This window comes from Hemiscyllium ocellatum, chromosome 3 (genome assembly GCF_020745735.1).
Source record: "Hemiscyllium ocellatum isolate sHemOce1 chromosome 3, sHemOce1.pat.X.cur, whole genome shotgun sequence".
Classification (NCBI taxonomy): Eukaryota; Metazoa; Chordata; class Chondrichthyes; order Orectolobiformes; family Hemiscylliidae; genus Hemiscyllium; species Hemiscyllium ocellatum.
The window spans coordinates 54,052,633-54,070,534 of record NC_083403.1 but is presented as its reverse complement, the minus strand read 5'-3'; the positions used below and the strand labels follow the sequence as shown (position 1 = coordinate 54,070,534).

The window sequence follows — 17,902 nt, the reverse complement described above, 5'->3', positions numbered from 1 at the left end:
CATTGTTCCCCTCAGTGGATGTGGCGAGTCGGGGAAATGGTTGGTTGATTTGACCGTAAGGAGAGAATCATCATCTTGCTGCCTCAAGAGTTTGGTGCTGGGCAAGTAGGTCCCCAGCGAGAACTTAAGGGCCAGACCCATCATCTCTCCAATTAACTGCCTTCCCATCAACAAGAAGGACAGCTGGTCTCTCAAATGGTTAAACCTAGGTGACCTGCCTACTTAATTAGGGCTTCCAGTTGCCTGAATCTGGGAACTTGTGGGCACACATGGTGCTAAGAATTAAGAAAGGTGGATTGTGAAGCCATCTCGTGCTCCTATTCTAAACTGTCCTCTCCTCACAGTCACCACACTCTAAAAATTAAAAGGAAGAGACCAACCTTTTTGGCATTGAATTTCCTGAGGAGTAGGATATGGCTGATCTTTGGGGCCCTGAAGCTGCTAGCGTCTGATTAGAGGGTAGCTGCTGAAGTGCCAGGGCACACCTGTCTAAGAATGTGGCAGATCAAGATACTCCTCAAAGGCCACTACTTCTCCTCTCCAGTGGCTTCTGTTTCGGAGGGTGCTGCACTCCTTTCCAGCTGCACTCTGCCTGGAGCTTAGGTGGAATCCAGATGGCCTTTCCTACTACTCTGCGTACTCCATGCCAGATGGGTGACCACTACCTGAGCTGGCAAAAGGTCTTGGTGCTAGCTCCTCCCCTGACCCAAAATGGGCTGCTTCCACTTTATGGTCAATGAGATAAGCTCTTCAAACTTTAAAAAACATTTTTAATACTCTATGTAAACTCCTCTCCTCTCCATAACTTGCCCCAAACCTGTTGGTCACTTTCATGGAGCTGGTCTGACTCAGACTGCTACTTTACCTTCGCCCCCTCTATGCAAACTTCCAAAGTTTCCAGGGGATAATCTTTCAATGCGCCCTCAATATGGATTAGTTACACCATAGATGGCAGTTGGAGGCCCACAGACACTCTTGTTCTGAAGAAGATTGACGGGGCAAAGAAGGGACTTGGACTTCTTTTTGGGCTGTCTTTATACATGCCTGCTTTTGTTCTGGCAATTGTTGTCTAAATGTCATTGAAAATCATCACTTTGTCTTTTATACGCTGCACAATTTTCAGCCAAAAATAGCCAACTGTGACTTGCCAACTTTGAAGGTTTGGGTAAGGACTTGAGGCTGATTATGTTTTGAATTTAGAACTAAAATATTTTTGCCAGCACTTCTTTCAGCATGTACTTTTACTGTGTCCAGCTTGGATTGACTTTATTTTGCTTCAGAATCCATATCTTGCGTTGGTGTAGCCAATGCTGAGTATTTTGTAACTTAGGAGCTGTCAATGACTCACTCTTCCTTTCATTGTGCAGGTTTATTTGGTCTCAAATTTTGGCTTGCAGAAGTTTTTTTTTGAATTAAGCTACTGTTTCAATAATACCGATGTAGACCAAGAATTTAATTTGACTACAGGGCCAAGTACATAAACTCTGGCATGCCATTCTCATTCATTGAGAGAGCATCTTGGAAACTTGTGGGTGTATTTCCCATGATTTCCATCCGTGTAAAATGAATTAACTGAAGATCTTAGGAAGTCCATCTGCAGTCCCTGTGGGCAACACTGTTGGGCCATGCTTTAATGAAATTGGCCTCAATATCTGCCAAATGAGTAAGGCTGAAAGTTATTTCTTTAGAAAGAAGTCGATCCGCAGCTGGATTGGGTTGCTTGGAAGAGAGTGGTCAAGTGAGGATGCTGGATACGATTCAGCAACAGCTGGATGATAGCATGGGAAAATGGCTGAGTGGTAATTCTGGAAGGATTAAATCAAATGGTTTTCCATGTCGACGTAGCTTCTGATCTGAGATCCTCGGCCCACGTAGTAGTGGATGTGTGGCACAGACATTCACGAAAAAGTCTTTTTGATTTAAAGGAAGTTTATTTCTTAAGAAACAGAAAGAAGTTGATGAGGTGGAACCCTTGGAAATTCTCACCTATTAAAAGGGATAGATGATTGAACAGATAGATGGGTTTGTCTCATTTCTGTGCCTCCTTTAGAATTAGCATATTCCGCGACCCCAAGGAAATTCCACATCTTTCAGATAGTTTCTAACCAACCTGGTCAGAGATGTTATTACATAACCTCCGGAGCAGGTGACATTACCACTGCACCACAGGAATCCCCTGGGATCTATCAACACATCAGCGAGATTCAGGCTAACTAAAAGCTGCTTTGGATTGTGTGGTGCTGGAAGATCACAGCAGTTCAGGCAGCATCCAACGAGCAGCGAAATCGACGTTTCAGGCAAAAGCCCTTCATCAGGAATTAAGGCAGTGAGCCTGAAGCGTGGAGAGATAAGCTAGAGGAGGGTGGGGGTGGGGAGAAAGTAGCATAGAGTACAATAGGTGAGTGGGAGAGGGGGTGAAGGTGATAGGTCAGGGAGGAGAGAGTGGAGTGGATAGGTGGAAAAGGAGATAGGCAGGTAGGACAAGTTATGTGGACAGTGCTGTGCTGGAAGTTTGGAACTAGGGTGAGGTGGGGGAAGGGGAAATGAGGAAACTGTTGAAGTCCACATTGATGCCCTGGGGTTGAAGTGTTCCGAGGCAGAAGATGCGGCATTCTTCCTCCAGGCGTCTGGCAGTGAGGGAGCGACGGTGAAGGAGGCCCAGGACCTCCATGTCTTCGGCAGGGGGGGGGGGGTGAAGTTGAAATGTTGGGCCACGGGGCGGTATGGTTGATTGGTGCAGGTGTCTCGGAGATGTTCCCTAAAACGCTCTGCTAGGAGGCGGCCGGTCTCTCCAGTGTAGAGGAGACCACATCACGAGCCCCTAAAACGCTCTGCTAGGAGCGCTGAAAGCTGCTTTGAGTCACTTTTGAAGGCCCCAAAACCTTATTGGACTAAGAATTGGTGCAACGTGGAATCAGAGGTCTGGCTTGGAAGCAGAATGGTGCTTAGGTTTAGGAGTGGGAGGGGTTGTTTTTGAATGGAGTGTAATGGAATGGTGATATTCCATCTTTTTGAAAAAAAAATCTAAGTTAACTGGGCTGGGATAGGCAATTTGAAAGTGCCTTTCCAGCTATTAGCAGCCTGCGACTCTAGGAGAAGGGAGGTCTCCGACCTGGAGACATTACACCTGGATATCCTGCTCTGTCACACTGTGGGTTGGATTTTGTAGCTCCTTCAGGCACTAGCAAGAAGGCAGGTGGGTTTGAAGAATCTTGAGAGGCTGCATGTTAGATCGCTGGCAGTTATGGTGATGAGTATCCTGCTTGCTTTTCATCTCATTCGTTAGCAGTGGGAATCTAGTACCTGTTTAAAAATCAGCTACTTGCAAGCAATTTACATCAGTTTACTTTGCCTATAACACTGTCTCTCTGATTAAATAAAACTGCCTTGATTCTCCTGTGTCTAATAACCCTCCCAGAATGTTGGAGACTTAAATATGGCCTAAGCTGACTCTCTGACAAAGTTGTTTTGCCTCTGTGTGTTCAGAGCCATTCTTCTGCCATGGTTGGAATGTTTTGGTTTTGCTTTCCTCCTTTCATGTTTGGTTGACAGACTGCAACAACAGTTCGCAGTGTGGTGCTGGAAAAGCACAGCAGGTCAGGCAGCACCCGAGGAGCAGTGGAATCAACGTTTCACAAAAAAATCCTTCATCAACTTTTGCCCGATTCTCCTGCTCCTCGGATACTGCCTGACTTGCAGTGCTTTTCCAGCACCACGCTCTCGACTCTAATCTCCAGCATCTGCAGCTCTCACTTTTGCCCTGCAACAGTAGTTCACTTGAATCTACATTAGCGAATGCAAACCTAGAAGTAATATCTAAACTGTGGCCAGTGCAATATATGACGGGATGTTGATCACTGATTTTATTGCTGTAATCCATTAAACGGTTTGATAAAAATAATTTTTGTATAGACATCTGATTTGCTTAGCCCTTTGTTCTGAGACCTGTAGTAATGAGATATGTAATAATGGTGACTCTCTCAATCCCTTCCCCTCAATTCTCCTCACTTGCTGACAGTGGCATCTTGTGCTGGGAACACTACTCCATTATTACTAACAGTATTCCATGTTGCCGTGAGGTTAGAAAGTGAGAATTGGCAGTTTAATTCCTCTGGGAGTTGAAGCTAAACCTGGCCGTCTCCTTACCCGGCATTTAAATGTGTGTATTTCCAGCAGATGGAGATTATTATACAGTGATCCACACATGTAATGTTCCTCATTTAAAACTCAATACATTTATAGAAGAATTCAGAAATGATCTTAATGTTACATAATAGAATCGAGAATTGGGAACAGTGCAAACCACATGAAAGACTAAAATAATTTGCCAACGTCAATGAGTCAAAAGAGAGTTTAATGCTGGGTACTTCAAAAATGTAACATAGTATTTTCTTATTATATTACGTAACAGTTTAAATTGTATTTCTAATTTTAAAAAGTTGGTGACAAGTAACAGTTCTTACCTTTTTAAATTTTCATTAAAGCTTTGGCTTCATTGTGCCTAACATTGGAGAAAATGGGGGTTGGAAATGATTAGATGTGAAAGTGTGCTTAGTAGCTCTTGCCTTTTGTAATCTTCCAGTGGCTGGGCGAGCTGATAATTAGGTCAGAGATTTTTTTTGGCCACTTTCAATACGCTTGCCAATCAGTGCATACCACTGCAGTGAGATGTTTGGTGTTTTGAAGAACCCTTCCTCGAAGACTGGTAGACAGATGTCGAAACAAATCCTGCAAATAGTTGGTTGATGGGAGTGAAATTGCTAAACACTTGAAACAGCTGCATTCATGAAGGATATGAATTAATATACATTAAACTGTGTTTCAAATCAAATTGTTGTGCACATGCAGAAGTGTGTCAGTGACTATTTCTGAAATAAAATAGCCATGTTCAACAGTCTTTCTTGTATCATGGTGAGAGTGCATTTCAGATACTGGGCAGCCGTTACCCAGACTGCTGCAGCAGATCTCCTATTCATCTTGTGGATGATAGTACGTTGTACTGCACAATGCCTTAGCCGTTATTAAAGCTTTATTGGCGTCTGAAGTCTATTTTTCTGCTATGTGATTTAACATTGTCCAGACACATCCAATTTAATGTTAGTGCAGTGCAGAAACACTAGAGCAATGGCATTCATATTTTGTCACAGAGTTGAGCCAAAGCAAGCTTAGCTGTTCAGTAATGTGTGTACCATTTCCACCCTATTCTGTGTGCAGCAACTGAAACAGTATTTCTTGTGGTAAGATGGTGTCTGATACAAAAACAATTACATGTAACATGGCTCAGTGGTTGGCACTGCTGCCTCATGGCATTGGGGACCCGGGTTCAATTCCAGCCTCGGGTGACTATCTGTATGGAGTTTGCACAGTGTCTGCATGGACCCACAGTCCAAAGATGTGCAGGTTAGTTCGATTAGCCGTGGGAAAAATAGGTTTGCAGGGATAGGATAAGGGAAGAATCAGAGGGTTGGTGTGGACTAATGGGCTGAATGGCCTGCATCCATGTTGTAAGGATTCTAAGTTAATCTGTGATAACTGGCGTTATTTCTCACTTGTGATTTTGTAAAAGCAGAACAAATATATTCCATGTTTTTGCCACTTGGACATTAGTTAACTTAATGTCAGAGTAAAGGACCATCTCTGACCAGGGATTATGTTGTAAAGGTTCTGAATCATATCCTTGTACAAACATCGAGTTTACTTGCCTTTCTAATTATATACTATGTGTATTAAGGGAAGTAAGTGCTTTTTTTATTTTCTTGTTTCTTTCACAATTTTGTCTTGTGTTTTATTGAAGTACATAATACAATTGCGAACATAACCCATAATTTTTTTTATCTCTTGTTGCATTGCTCGGGATAATGAGACCTGACACAATAGTGTAGCCGAATTAGTTAGTTATTAAAACTTACTTGCAGTAGAGAGAAATTAACGGAACAGTTTGAACTCAAACACTAAAGGGAGAATGTTTTCCCAGCTGGGAGAGAGGACATTTTAATCTAAAGCTGTCATCAGCATTGAAAGGAAGGCGAAGTATTCAAATAGCAAAAAAAAAACGATAGGGTTTTTCACTGATACTGCCCAGGCAACTAAATAAACAAGTGCATTGTGACCTATTTCAGAGCCAACTGGATAAGATCAAGAGACAGCAATCAGTTTTGCAACTTACTGCACAAGCAATATGGCTGAAAGTCACCCCTAGGTTTCTTTTTCCCCTGTCTTATACAGCTTTGTTTTTTTTTTCACATTAACTTGTCCATCCATCTTCTAAGCTGAACCAAACTAAAGCGAATGTTCAACTGATGGATGGTTCTGCAGCTAGCAAAAGAGATTGTTTTAGCCAAAGTGAACAAGTGAAAAAAGGGATGACGATGCTAGATTTCATATGCTGAAAGTTTCCAGTAAGAGAAGAGTTATTGCAAGTAGGTTTCAAGGCTGAACCTGCCTTGAGGGCTGTCTGCCTTTAAATGAAATGAAATGAAATTATTATTGTTCTGGTCACCAGCAGGGCTGTTTTTCAAATAATGGGCTAGATTTTTGCAGAGCTGAAAATGTGTTGCTGGAAAAGCGTAGCAGGTCAGGCAGCATCCAAGGAACAGGAAATTCGACGTTTTAGGCAAAAGCCCTTCATCAGGATTAAAATTCCTGATGAAGGGCTTATGCCCGAAACGTCGAATTTCCTGTTCCTTGGATGCTGCCTGACCTGCTGCGCTTTTCCAGCAACACGTTTTCAGCTCTGATCTCCAGCATCTGCAGACCTCACTTTCTCCTCGTAGATTTTTGCAGATCCCATTATTTGCTGACAAGGGAAAGGGGTGGGGCAAAAGGCCCACAGAGAGAAATCTGAACTCAACAGGCCCATTTGGACAATGTGCTGAGTTCAAAATCCATTTTGGCTGTTGGAAGGACTTAACCGAAATGTGGGAATTGTGAATTGGTGGAGTAAATGTTCTTGATGGGTGGATAAAGTTTTTAAGTATTTTAAATGGCCTGCTGTATAGACCAAGCTGTCTAGATATAAAAATCTTCGCTGGCTGAATATAATCTTTGTGTGGGTTAAGAAATAAAGCATGAAACTGAATGACTCTTGGTTTTTTATTTACCGTTTCCAAACAGCTATTATTATGTAATTACGAACACTTGGCTGATATTCAAAGGCTAAAATGATCTCCGGTTCATTCATTGTTCATTCATTGTTCATTCACAGTTTGTTGAAAGTTTTAAGGCTATTCAAAGATAATTGTCTTCCATGTAGGGTTCTACTAGAAGTTTGCTTTTATAAAAGATTAACCATCTGTGATTCAACAGCTTTGAATAGAATTCACAAGGGGTATTTTTTTTCTGTCAACTATATACAACTGCAAACTCTGTTAAATTATTATCTGCTTTATTTAACCTCATTCTGAAACCTAATGTCTGCACATGATGGATATTAGGTGAGTGGCTATGAAGATAGCGTGGGATCTATAAGGAGCACAAGCTGGCATGGGGGCTGAGGGGCCTGTGTGGGTTCATAAACAGAAGAACTATTATTAAATACAATATATCAGAACACAAAACACCTGCTCACTAAGGCAAAAGTAACAGGGTTTTAGGAAGAGGAAAGCGTATTTAACCAATTGATTGAAGCTCTTTGAGGAAGTAACTTGCACTGTAAATAAGAGGATCTACTGTATTTACATTACCAAAAGGTGCCATATCAAAAATTATTGTGGAAAAGTAAAGCATATGGACAGAAGATTGACTTGCTAGCGCAGGAAAGACCATAGGTACAAATGAGTTTCTGCTTGGCAAGATGTAATGAATGGTGTCTCAAAAGGATCAATACTCGGGCCTCAATTGCTTAAAATGTATATAATTGACTTGGATGAAGGGCCTGAGCATATGGTTACTAAATTTGACACAATTAGTTTCAATGCTTCTCAACAGTTAGTTATCTGACTTGCTAGGGCACTGGTCTTAGTTAGGCCCAGATTAAAACAGCACAATGACACACCTTTTTCTTTCTTCCGTACAAGTTCCAGGTGTCCCGAATCAAAAACAATTTCCCCTACACCAATTTGTGAGCCAAGCCTTCAATTATCTGATCTTATTTCCTTTGTAATTTTGTTTCCTAGTTTAGCCTCGAATTTCCCATATTACCTCAGCAGAACCTTTCTCAGTCTTACCTATGTTGTCATTGACACCCATGTGGAGCATGACAACTGGATCTGCCTCCTCTGCCCTCAAAGAAATGTCTTTAAATTTGATACTGTGCATGCAGCACAGCCTTAGAAATTTCCTGTCTTAGCTTTGGAGAACTATGATGTATAATACAACCTTTGTACCCCCTCTCCCACTTTCCACTTGAGTGGATCATATTGCTGTAGTCAGTTTTTTCATCCACATTAGTCCCTCCTGTCAACCATACAAGCTGCAAGAACTTCGAACCACTGGACTTGTTGTCACATCCTACTGCTATTGATCACGGACTAAATCAGAGGTATTTATTGTGACTGCCTTCAAAGGTGAGGCATCTGGGTAACTACATCATCATGCCCCCCCAACCACCACCACCACCCCCAGCACCCCACACTCACTCTCTTTCTCTCATCCTCCTCTTCCTCTCTCCTCTTTCTCTCTCTCTCTCTCTCTCTCTCTCTCCCATTCTCCTCTTTCTCTCCCTCTCTGCTCTCTCTCTCCCATTCTCCTCTTTCTCTCCCTCTCACACGCACACAGACGCACACGTGCACAGAGTCATTGAAGCATAAAGCATGAAAACAAACCCTTCAGTCCATGTCGACCACATTCCCAAAGTAAACTACCTGCATTTGGCTCATATGCCTCCAAACATTTCTTATTCATGAACTTAGCCAAATGTCTTTTGAAAGTTGTAACTATACCTGCATCCATCACTACTTATGGCAGTTCATTTCACCCATACACCACACTCTGTGCAAAAAAAATTGCCCCTCGTGTTGCTTTCAAATTTTTCTCCTTTCACCCTCGTCTTGAAAATCCGTACCCGAGGGGAGACTCCTGCCATTCACCCTATCCATACCCTCCTTGATCTTATGAACTTCTATAAGGTCACCTCTCAACCTCCTACGCTTCAATGAAAGAAGTCCCAGCCTATCCAACACTTCATATCTCAAACCCTCCATTGTTAGTAACATCTGGTCAATTTCTTCTGAATCCTCTCCAGCAAATTAGGGTTTTCCTGAGTGGGGCAGCCCATGTCAGTAATGAAAACCTGGTGTCTCATGAGCAATTCTGCTGTTATTCAAAAGATGAAGTTTGAGAAAGCAGTACAGGGAAGATTGTAGTCTGTTGAAGTTTATATTCATAAGTTTAGATCTGAACTTGAGGTTTATTTTAGCAAAGAAAGTTGAGAAGACTATGGTTCTAACCCTTAAATAGATATCATTTAGTAGCAGCTTTCTTTTCAGAGGGAATTAACTGTTTGGCTAAACAGGCTCATGATTGATAATCAGGCGCTTTTGTGAAAGCGGCAAATACTACAAGCAATTTTTTTTTAGAGCTAATGTGACGCACAATATCATCAACTTCATATTTTTCTCATTTAATTTGCAACATACCACCTGCAGCTCTGCTGTGCCCTCTAGTGTCAGACGATTACTGCAACCCACTGATATTATCAACTAAAATATGGCAAAAACAGTGCACACAATTCCATTTTATAATCCAGATTTTACTTCACTACTGTCAAAGGCACAAATAAATCTTCAGAATGAAGAAGCATTCAATTAAAATGCAATTTTTATAGATAATTTAGTTTGAAACAATCACTTCAGGCCAGTCCCCCACAATTTATCCTTTAAACTTCAGATCATCCAAAATTCTGCTTCCCACTTCTTACCACATAACCAGTTCCGTTCCCCTCCATAGTTGATGTTTCAGAGCTTTTCCACAAGATTGTTTGGAAATCATACAAATGTATTGTGGAGCTAAGACTCTTCAGTAAGGTATGATGTTTAACCCCATATAGTGTAAGGGGTCATGTGCATATATACAGGCATTCCCTAAGTTCTATTCTGGCATCTGTTTGCAAGCCATTTTTTATGCAATTTGGAGCAGAATGCAAAACAATACGAAGGAATTGTTCGTAAGTACAGTAATAGATTAGATTTGTGAAATTCCATTGCAGTATGGAATTGTGTTTAGATGAGTGATTGCAAATTGGACATTCATTAATTGGGGCCCCCTGTGTGTCGAATTATTGTTATGAAGATGTGTTATCTAAAGTGTTAATTTTTAGTACACATTTTATCAAAGCTTTTAATCTTTTGGTTATCAGGGCAATTTGCAAAAAGTACTAAAGTAGAGGAAAAACAACAATTATGCTGTATGGTAGCAGAGAGCTGATTGGTTGGCAAGTGAATGCTCATTGGCAAAGGTGTTACCATGGATATTACGCCAGTTAATGATTGACCATTAACTGCCAAGCTTTGTTTAAATTTTAATACTGTTAGGTTGACTAATGGTCAAGGTTGAGAAACTAGAGACTAACTATCACCTATTTTATCGAGTTTGGAACAGTTGCAGTCTATGTGGTTGTTTTTTCTGTCTGAAAAAAACATGAAATTGTGCATTAATATCTTGGATCGCAGCGAATATAAGTGTGCCACACTGCATGTTTGAATGACAATCTTAATGTGGTTATCAGTGTATTTATTCATTCACTCCTCAGGATTATTTAACAAATATTTTCCAATCTTGAAATCGCATCTAATATTGGGCACCTGCTTTACGCATTTCACAAGCATGAGATGGTTGGGTACAGACAGTATCACCTTGGTGCAAACAGCCAAAGGGAAATGTTGTTTGATATTATCCACCAGTCTTTGGAACCCAGCCTTACTCACCTGGAATTACAACAGCAGCATTCTGTTAATGATGGTGTTTCATACACTTAAGCTCTGGACTTGTAAATGACTATTATTTTTAATATTATCTGCTGGATATCTATTTTTTGAAAAGAAGAAAATAAAGGACACTGACTTATAACAGCTAAAATATTGCACTCGTTAAGGGTGACATTTTTGTTCATTTGGAGATAGAATCTACGGAGCTCTCTGAGAACAGTCATATGACTGAGCTCTTGGTTGTTTAAAAAGAGCTGAAGAATCTCTCTCTGTCCGTGTGTGTGTGTGTGTCTCTGTCTCGCTCTCTGTTTCTGTCTCGCTCTCTGTCTCTGTCTCGCTCTCTGTCTCTGTCTCGCTCTCTGTCTCTGTCTCGCTCTCTGTCTCTCTCTCTGTCTCCTCTTTCCCCTGCCTCCAACCCCCTTTTTCCCCTCTACTTTTTGAACCTTTCTCATCAAAACTGAGCTTGTCTGATTTGAACCTGCACTAGAAGCCTTCATTATTGTTGACTGAGAGTCTGAGGGAGAATTTCGAATTGATGCTATTGTTTCTAAGAAAACAAGCTGTTACTTCAGAGTTCCAGAGAAGAGTCATTCTGGGCTCCAAATGCTGACTCAGTTTCCCTCTGTACAGATGCTGCTAGACCTGCTGGGTTTCTCCAGCAGTTTCTGCTTTTATTTTGAAATTCCAGCATCTCTAGTGTTTTGCTTTGATATTACTTAAGAATAGTTGCTTCAGTGAGAAACCTTGCCACAGCAGCTACTGTTGAACAGCTATAAACAATCCCCTGCTCAATCTGTGAAATTTTTTTTTGTGACTCATTACTTGGCCTGGATTTAAGTTTTGATGCCCTACAGAGTTTTATTGCTCATAGTTGCTTGCTTCTCTTTTTTTCATTAATAAGTAGTAGCTCATAAATCTTTAATAATTTCTGTATCTTTGCCTGAGTGAGTGCTGGCAATAAAACTATTTACTTTTTAAGGTACATTATTTCTCATGCCAACCATTTTATACATTGAAGAACATATTTATTGAATTGGCAGCAACACCTCCCTCTCTCTTTTAAATTCAAACTCCGAAGAGGGACAAGGATTAACCTGACTCACCCAGTGTGTGAGATATAATTAAGGAGAGTGGAGCCAGCTATATAAAGCTATATAACTTGTATGCTGCATGGCCGCCTAATGAAAAGTCATCACCCTCAGCAATGCTATGTTAGATCTGATAGTTTGTATGAAAATAAATGTGTAACTTTCACATTCGCTATTGCATTATTAGCACACCCATTTGGTCGTCCTCATATTTCCATTCATTATTCAGTGCAGATGTTATTTTCAGAGATACTTCCTGCAGCAATTTGGGCCAAAATGACTGTGACAAAGCTGTTTTGAAGCAGCCTTTCCCTTTGAAACTGCAGTGAAGCAGTTTGGGTCTTCCACTTTTTCTCCCTCAGTCATTTCTTTTCTTTTTTAAAGGCTTTGTTTCCTTGTCCTTTCTTTCACCTTGTATTTCCTGTATGTTTGAAGATAATATTGTCAATTTACCATCATGATATGTTTATCAAGAACACCCTGAAAGTACAGACCGCTAGAGTGTGTTTGCATGAATGGTCAAGGGTTCACTGTCATTAATAAGCCCAGTACGTGCCTGATGAATTGCAAATATTCAGGTCGAAATGAAGCAAATGTAACACTTTCTTTTAAAAAATAGCTTAAGGTATTGCTATCTTTTGATCTTATGCTATGTTACTGAAACTTCAGTGGAATTTCCCTTTGCGTTGAGCTGTTTAACTGGGTAAACTGAGTAAACTCCACAGTTTTGTCATAGTGAGCACTGGGAAAGAAGCTGCTTATTTTTAACATCTTGTTGGCATTAGCAGGATAAGATAAATGTATTCAACAGGGGTTCAGAAAATTGCTGAAATTGGGGCTGAGGTTGGTTAGGAGCGGGGGAGTAAATTTTTTTTTAAAGACAACACTGTGCACGGAGCTAGAAATTGTCAGGCATTTAACATCCCAGAATGAACAGAGAATGATTCCCCTAAACAATAAGTATACAGCTTTGGAAACTGTTGGGGGGGACAGCCTTGCAGGTGTAAGCTGCAGTGACGGGATCTGTGGCGTGAGGTCTGGCTCTGAGACTCCGAAGGGAAAGGGGGAGAGGTGGAGAGCGCTAGTTATAGGAGGCTCTCTAGTTAGAGGGACGGACAGGCGGTTCTGTGGACGTGGGCGAGACTCTCGGATGGTTTGTTGCCTCCAGGCTGCCAGGGTCCGAGACGTCTCGGACCGTGTCTTCAGAATCCTTAAGGGAGAGGGTGTGCAGCCAGAAGTCGTGGTACACATTGGCACCAACGACATAGGTAGGAAGAGGGGTGGGGAGGTCATTCAAGAGTTCAGGGAGTTAGGCTGGAAGCTAAAAGCAAGGACAGACAGAGTTGTCATCTCTGGGTTGTTGCCGGTGCCACGTGACAGTGAGGCAAGGAATAGGGAGAGAGTGCAGTTGAACACGTGGCTGCAAGGATGGTGTAGGAGAGAGGGCTTCAGGTATTTGGACAATTGGACTGCATTCTGGGGAAGGTGGGACCTGTACAAACAGGACGGGTTGCACCTGAACCAGAAGGGCACCAATATCCTGGGGGGTAGGTTTGCTAGCACTCTTCGGGGGGGGTTTAAACTAATTTGGCAGGGGGATGGGATCCGGACTTGTAGTCCAGCAAGTAAGCTAGCTGTTTGTCAGGATGTCCAAGAATGTAGGGAGGCTGTGGAGAAGGTACCACTGACAGGGAATATTTGCGGACACAGAGATGGGCTCAAGTGCGTATACTTCAACGCAAGGAGTATCAGAAATAAGGTGGGTGAACTTAAGGCGTGGATCGGTACCTGGGACTACGATGTTGTGGCCATCACGGAAACGTGGATAGATGAGGGACAGGAATGGTTGTTGGAGGTTCCTGGTTACAGATGTTTCAGTAAGATTAGGGAGGGTGGTAAAAAAGGAGGGGGGGTTGCATTGCTAATTAGAAATGGTATAACGGCTGCAGAAAGGAAGTTTGAGGGGGATCTGCCTTTGGAGGTAGTATGGGCTGAAGTCAGAAATAGGAAAGGAGCAGTCACCTTGTTGGGTGTTTACTATAGGCCCCCCAATATCAGCAGAGATGTGGAGAAACAGATTGGGAAACAGATTTTGGAAAGGTGCAGAAGCCATAGGGTCATAGTCATGGGCGACTTCAACTTCCCAAATATTGATTGGAAGCTCTTTAGATCAAGTAGATTGGATGGGGCGGTGTTTGTGCAGTGTGTCCAGGAAGCTTTTCTAACTCAGTATGTAGATTGTCCAACCAGAGGGGAGGCCATATTGGATTTGGATGAACCGGGACAAGTGATGGGCTTGTTAGTGGGTGAACATTTTGGTGATGGTGACCACAATTCTGTGACTTTCACCTTGGTTATGGAGAGAGATAGGTGCGCACAACAGGGTAGATTTTACAATTAGGGGAAGGGAAATTATGATGCTGTAAGACAGGATTTGAGGAGCATAAGTTGGGAGCATAGGCTGTCAGGGAAGGATGTGGTGGAAATGTGGAACTTTTTCAAGGAGCAGATACGACGTGTTCTTGATATGTATGTACCTATCAGGCAGGAAAGAAATGGTCGTGTGAGGGAGCCTTGGTTGATGAGGGAGGTTGAATGTCTAGTAAAGAGGAAGAAGGAGGCTTACATAAGGTTGAGGAAACAGGGTTCAGACAGAGCAGTGGAGGGATACAGGATAGCCAGAAGGGACCTGAAGAAAGGGATTAGGAGAGCTAAGAGAGGGCATGAAAAATCCTTGGCGGATAGGATCAAGGATAACCCCAAGGCATTTTATGCGTATGTGAGAAACATGAGAATGACGAGAACGAGGGTAGGTCCGATCAAGGACAGTAGTGGGAGATTGTGTATTGAGTCGGAAGAGATAGGAGAGGTCTTGAATGAGTACTTTTCTTCAGTATTTACGAACGAGAGGGACCGTACTGTTGAAGAGGAGTGTGAGAAACGGACTGGTAAGCTAGAAGAGATACTTGTTAGGAAGGAAGACGTGTTGGACATTTTGAACAACTTGAGGATAGACAAGTCCCCCGGGCCTGACGGGATATATCCTAGGATTGTGTGGGAAGCAAGAGAGGAAATTGCAGTACCGTTGGCAATGATCTTTTCGTCTTCACTGTCAATGTGGGTGGTACCAGGGGACTGGAAAGTAGCGAATGTTGTGCCCCTGTTCAAAAAAGGGAATAGGGATAACCCTGGGAATTACAGGCCAGTTAGTCTTACTTCTGTAGTAGGCAAAGTAATGGAAAGGGTACGGAGGGATAGGATTTATGAGTATCTGGAAAGACACTGCTTGGTTAGGGACAGCCAGCACGGATTTGTGAAGGGTAGGTCTTGCCTTACAAGTCTTGTTGAATTCTTTGAGGAGGTGACCAAACATGTGGATGAGGGTAGAGCAGTGGATGTAGTGTACATGGATGTTAGTAAGGCATTTGATAAGGTTCCCCATGGTAGGCTTATGCGGAAAGTCAGGAGGCATGGAATAGAGGGAAATTTGGCCAATTGGATAGAAAACTGGCTAACCGGTCGAAGTCAGAGTGTGGTGGTAGATGGTAAATATTCAGCCTGGAGCCTAGTTACAAGTGGAGTTCCGCAGGGATCAGTTCTGGGTCCTCTGCTGTTTGTAATTTTTATTAATGACTTGGAAGAGGGAGTTGAAGGGTGGGTCAGTAAATTTGCAGATGATACGAAGATTGGTGGAGTTGTGGACAGTGAGGAGGGCTGTTGTCAGCTGCAAAGGGACTTAGATATGATGCAGAGCTGGGCTGAGGAGTGGCAGATGGAGTTCAACCCTGCCAAGTGTGAGGTTGTCCATTTTGGAAGAACAAATAAGAATGCGGAATACAGGGTTAACGGTAGGGTTCTTAGTCAGGTGGAGGAACAGAGGGATCTTGGGGTCTATGTTCATAGATCTTTGAAAGTTGCCACTCAGGTGGATAGAGCTTGTAAGAAGGCCTATGGTGTATTAGCGTTCATTAGCAGAGGGATTGAATTCAAGAGTCGTGAAGTGATGTTGCAGCTGTACAGGACTTTGGTTAGGCCACATTTGGAGTACTGTGTGCAGTTCTGGTCGCCTCACTTTAGGAAAGATGTGGAAGCTTTGGAGAGGGTGCAGAGAAGATTTACCAGGATGTTGTCTGGAATGGAGAATAGGTCGTACGAGGATAGGTTGAGAGTTCTCGGCCTTTTCTTGTTGGAACGGCGAAGGATGAGGGGTGACTTGATAGAGGTTTATAAGATGATCAGAGGAATAGATAGAGTAGACAGTCAGAAACGTTTTCCCCGGGTACAACAGAGTGTTACAAGGGGACATAAATTTAAGGTGAAGGGTGGAAGGTATAGGGGAGATATCAGGGGTGGGTTCTTTACCCAGAGAGTGGTGGGGCCATGGAATGCGCTGCCCGTGGGAGTGGTAGAGTCAGAATCATTGGTGACCTTTAAGCGGCAATTGGATAGGTACATGGATGGGTGCTTAATCTAGGATAGATGTTCGGCACAACATCGTGGGCCGAAAGGCCTGTTCTGTGCTGTATTGTTCTATGTTCTATGATTGAGCCTGGCATCTCTCTGGAAAATGTAGGCAGCCCTCGGTCTTTCAGGGGAGAGGCAAGTCAAGGACTGGGACTGTTCAGTACTCAGATACAGGAATTGAGAGTTCTGTCAGTATTTGCACTGGGACATACCACACTACATATTTAATAAACCTGTTTGGATGTGGTGTGACCCATCTCTGGGACAATTTGAACTTGAATCCTAATCTTCTGCTTTGAAGCCAAGGACACCATTCGAAGACCCCTTCTGTTTTATTTATGTATGCTTGACTGAGAGACAAGATTTGCAACAACCTGTTGAAAGAAATACACAAAGGAATACATTTTTAGATTGACAGTTTTTTTTTATAGATCTATTTTGTTTAGTTATACATGATTAGATTAGTGTCAAGTGCTTGCAGTTCCTGCTATTGATCCGTTACAGGTCTTATTGATTGACATCTTTGTAAAGCTGTTATAACAGCAATTTTTGTTAGAAGAGAATGTGAGAAATGGTAGTTTTTGTAAGTATTTGCACATCTGCTATAGAGCTTATTGTTCCACTTGAGGTGAATGGGCGCATAAATGCTATGAGGTGACATCAATAGTATGATGGGTGCTCAATGGAAGAGTGTGGAATTTGGATGGAGGGATTGAATGGATGATATGAAATTCGTGGGATGGGTGCAGAACATCCTTTGCCTTGGAAGTACTGAGGGATCGTTGGGATTGGATGGGAAAGCATCAGTCCTCATGGAGGGTATGATGGACATTTGGGTTTGGGTTTGGGGGTGAAAATAAAAGGCTTGAGGACACAAGCATGTCTTTCTGAAATCAACATTCAGAAAGTTCCCACGCATGCACTGTCTTATGCATTCTGTCAGTGACTGTGAACTGAGTGTAAGAGAATCTGCTCCAACTGCAAGGAAACCATGTGAGGAATTGGGAAAGGGTTATAAGGAGATGTTAATCCCAATGATGGGGCTGGTCAAGATCAGAATCCCAAAACATATAGGCCCACTCCCTACTCCTCCCCATCCTTCTGTTGCGAGAAGTTGAGGTCATAGGGAAATGTAGCAGCACTCCTGCAATTGGGCCCATCCCCACCAATTTAAAAGGCCCATAGAGTTTCCACAACTTTGCATAATTCCAGGGCAATCAAGAAATATCATTCTTGTCTTATCAACAGCATTGTTTTATTTGAAAAATGTTGCAGAAAGTCAGATCATTCATATGGGTTTTTGTTCTTGTATTCCAGACTATAGTTGAGCAGGTACTTGAGGAGCATTTGGCTGAAGGTCGATTGTATCCTCCACTGGACACCATCAGAGCTACGTCCCTAGCGGTGGCCGTGAAGGTAATGACTTTTTTCTTCCTGTCAATTTTACCTGTTTTTCAGTTGAAACCTGCATATTTCATTTGTTCTAAT

General features: G+C 42.4%; 1 protein-coding gene across 1 annotated transcript in view; it reads left to right on the top strand.

Annotated features, from left to right (window-relative positions):
* Positions 1–17,902, top strand: part of me1 (malic enzyme 1, NADP(+)-dependent, cytosolic) — a 425,357-nt gene that overhangs the window by 402,678 nt on the left and 4,777 nt on the right. The window contains exon 13 of the mRNA XM_060850027.1: positions 17,732–17,830. Within this exon, the coding sequence (XP_060706010.1) occupies positions 17,732–17,830 (99 nt within the window). The remainder of the gene's footprint in view (positions 1–17,731; positions 17,831–17,902) is intronic.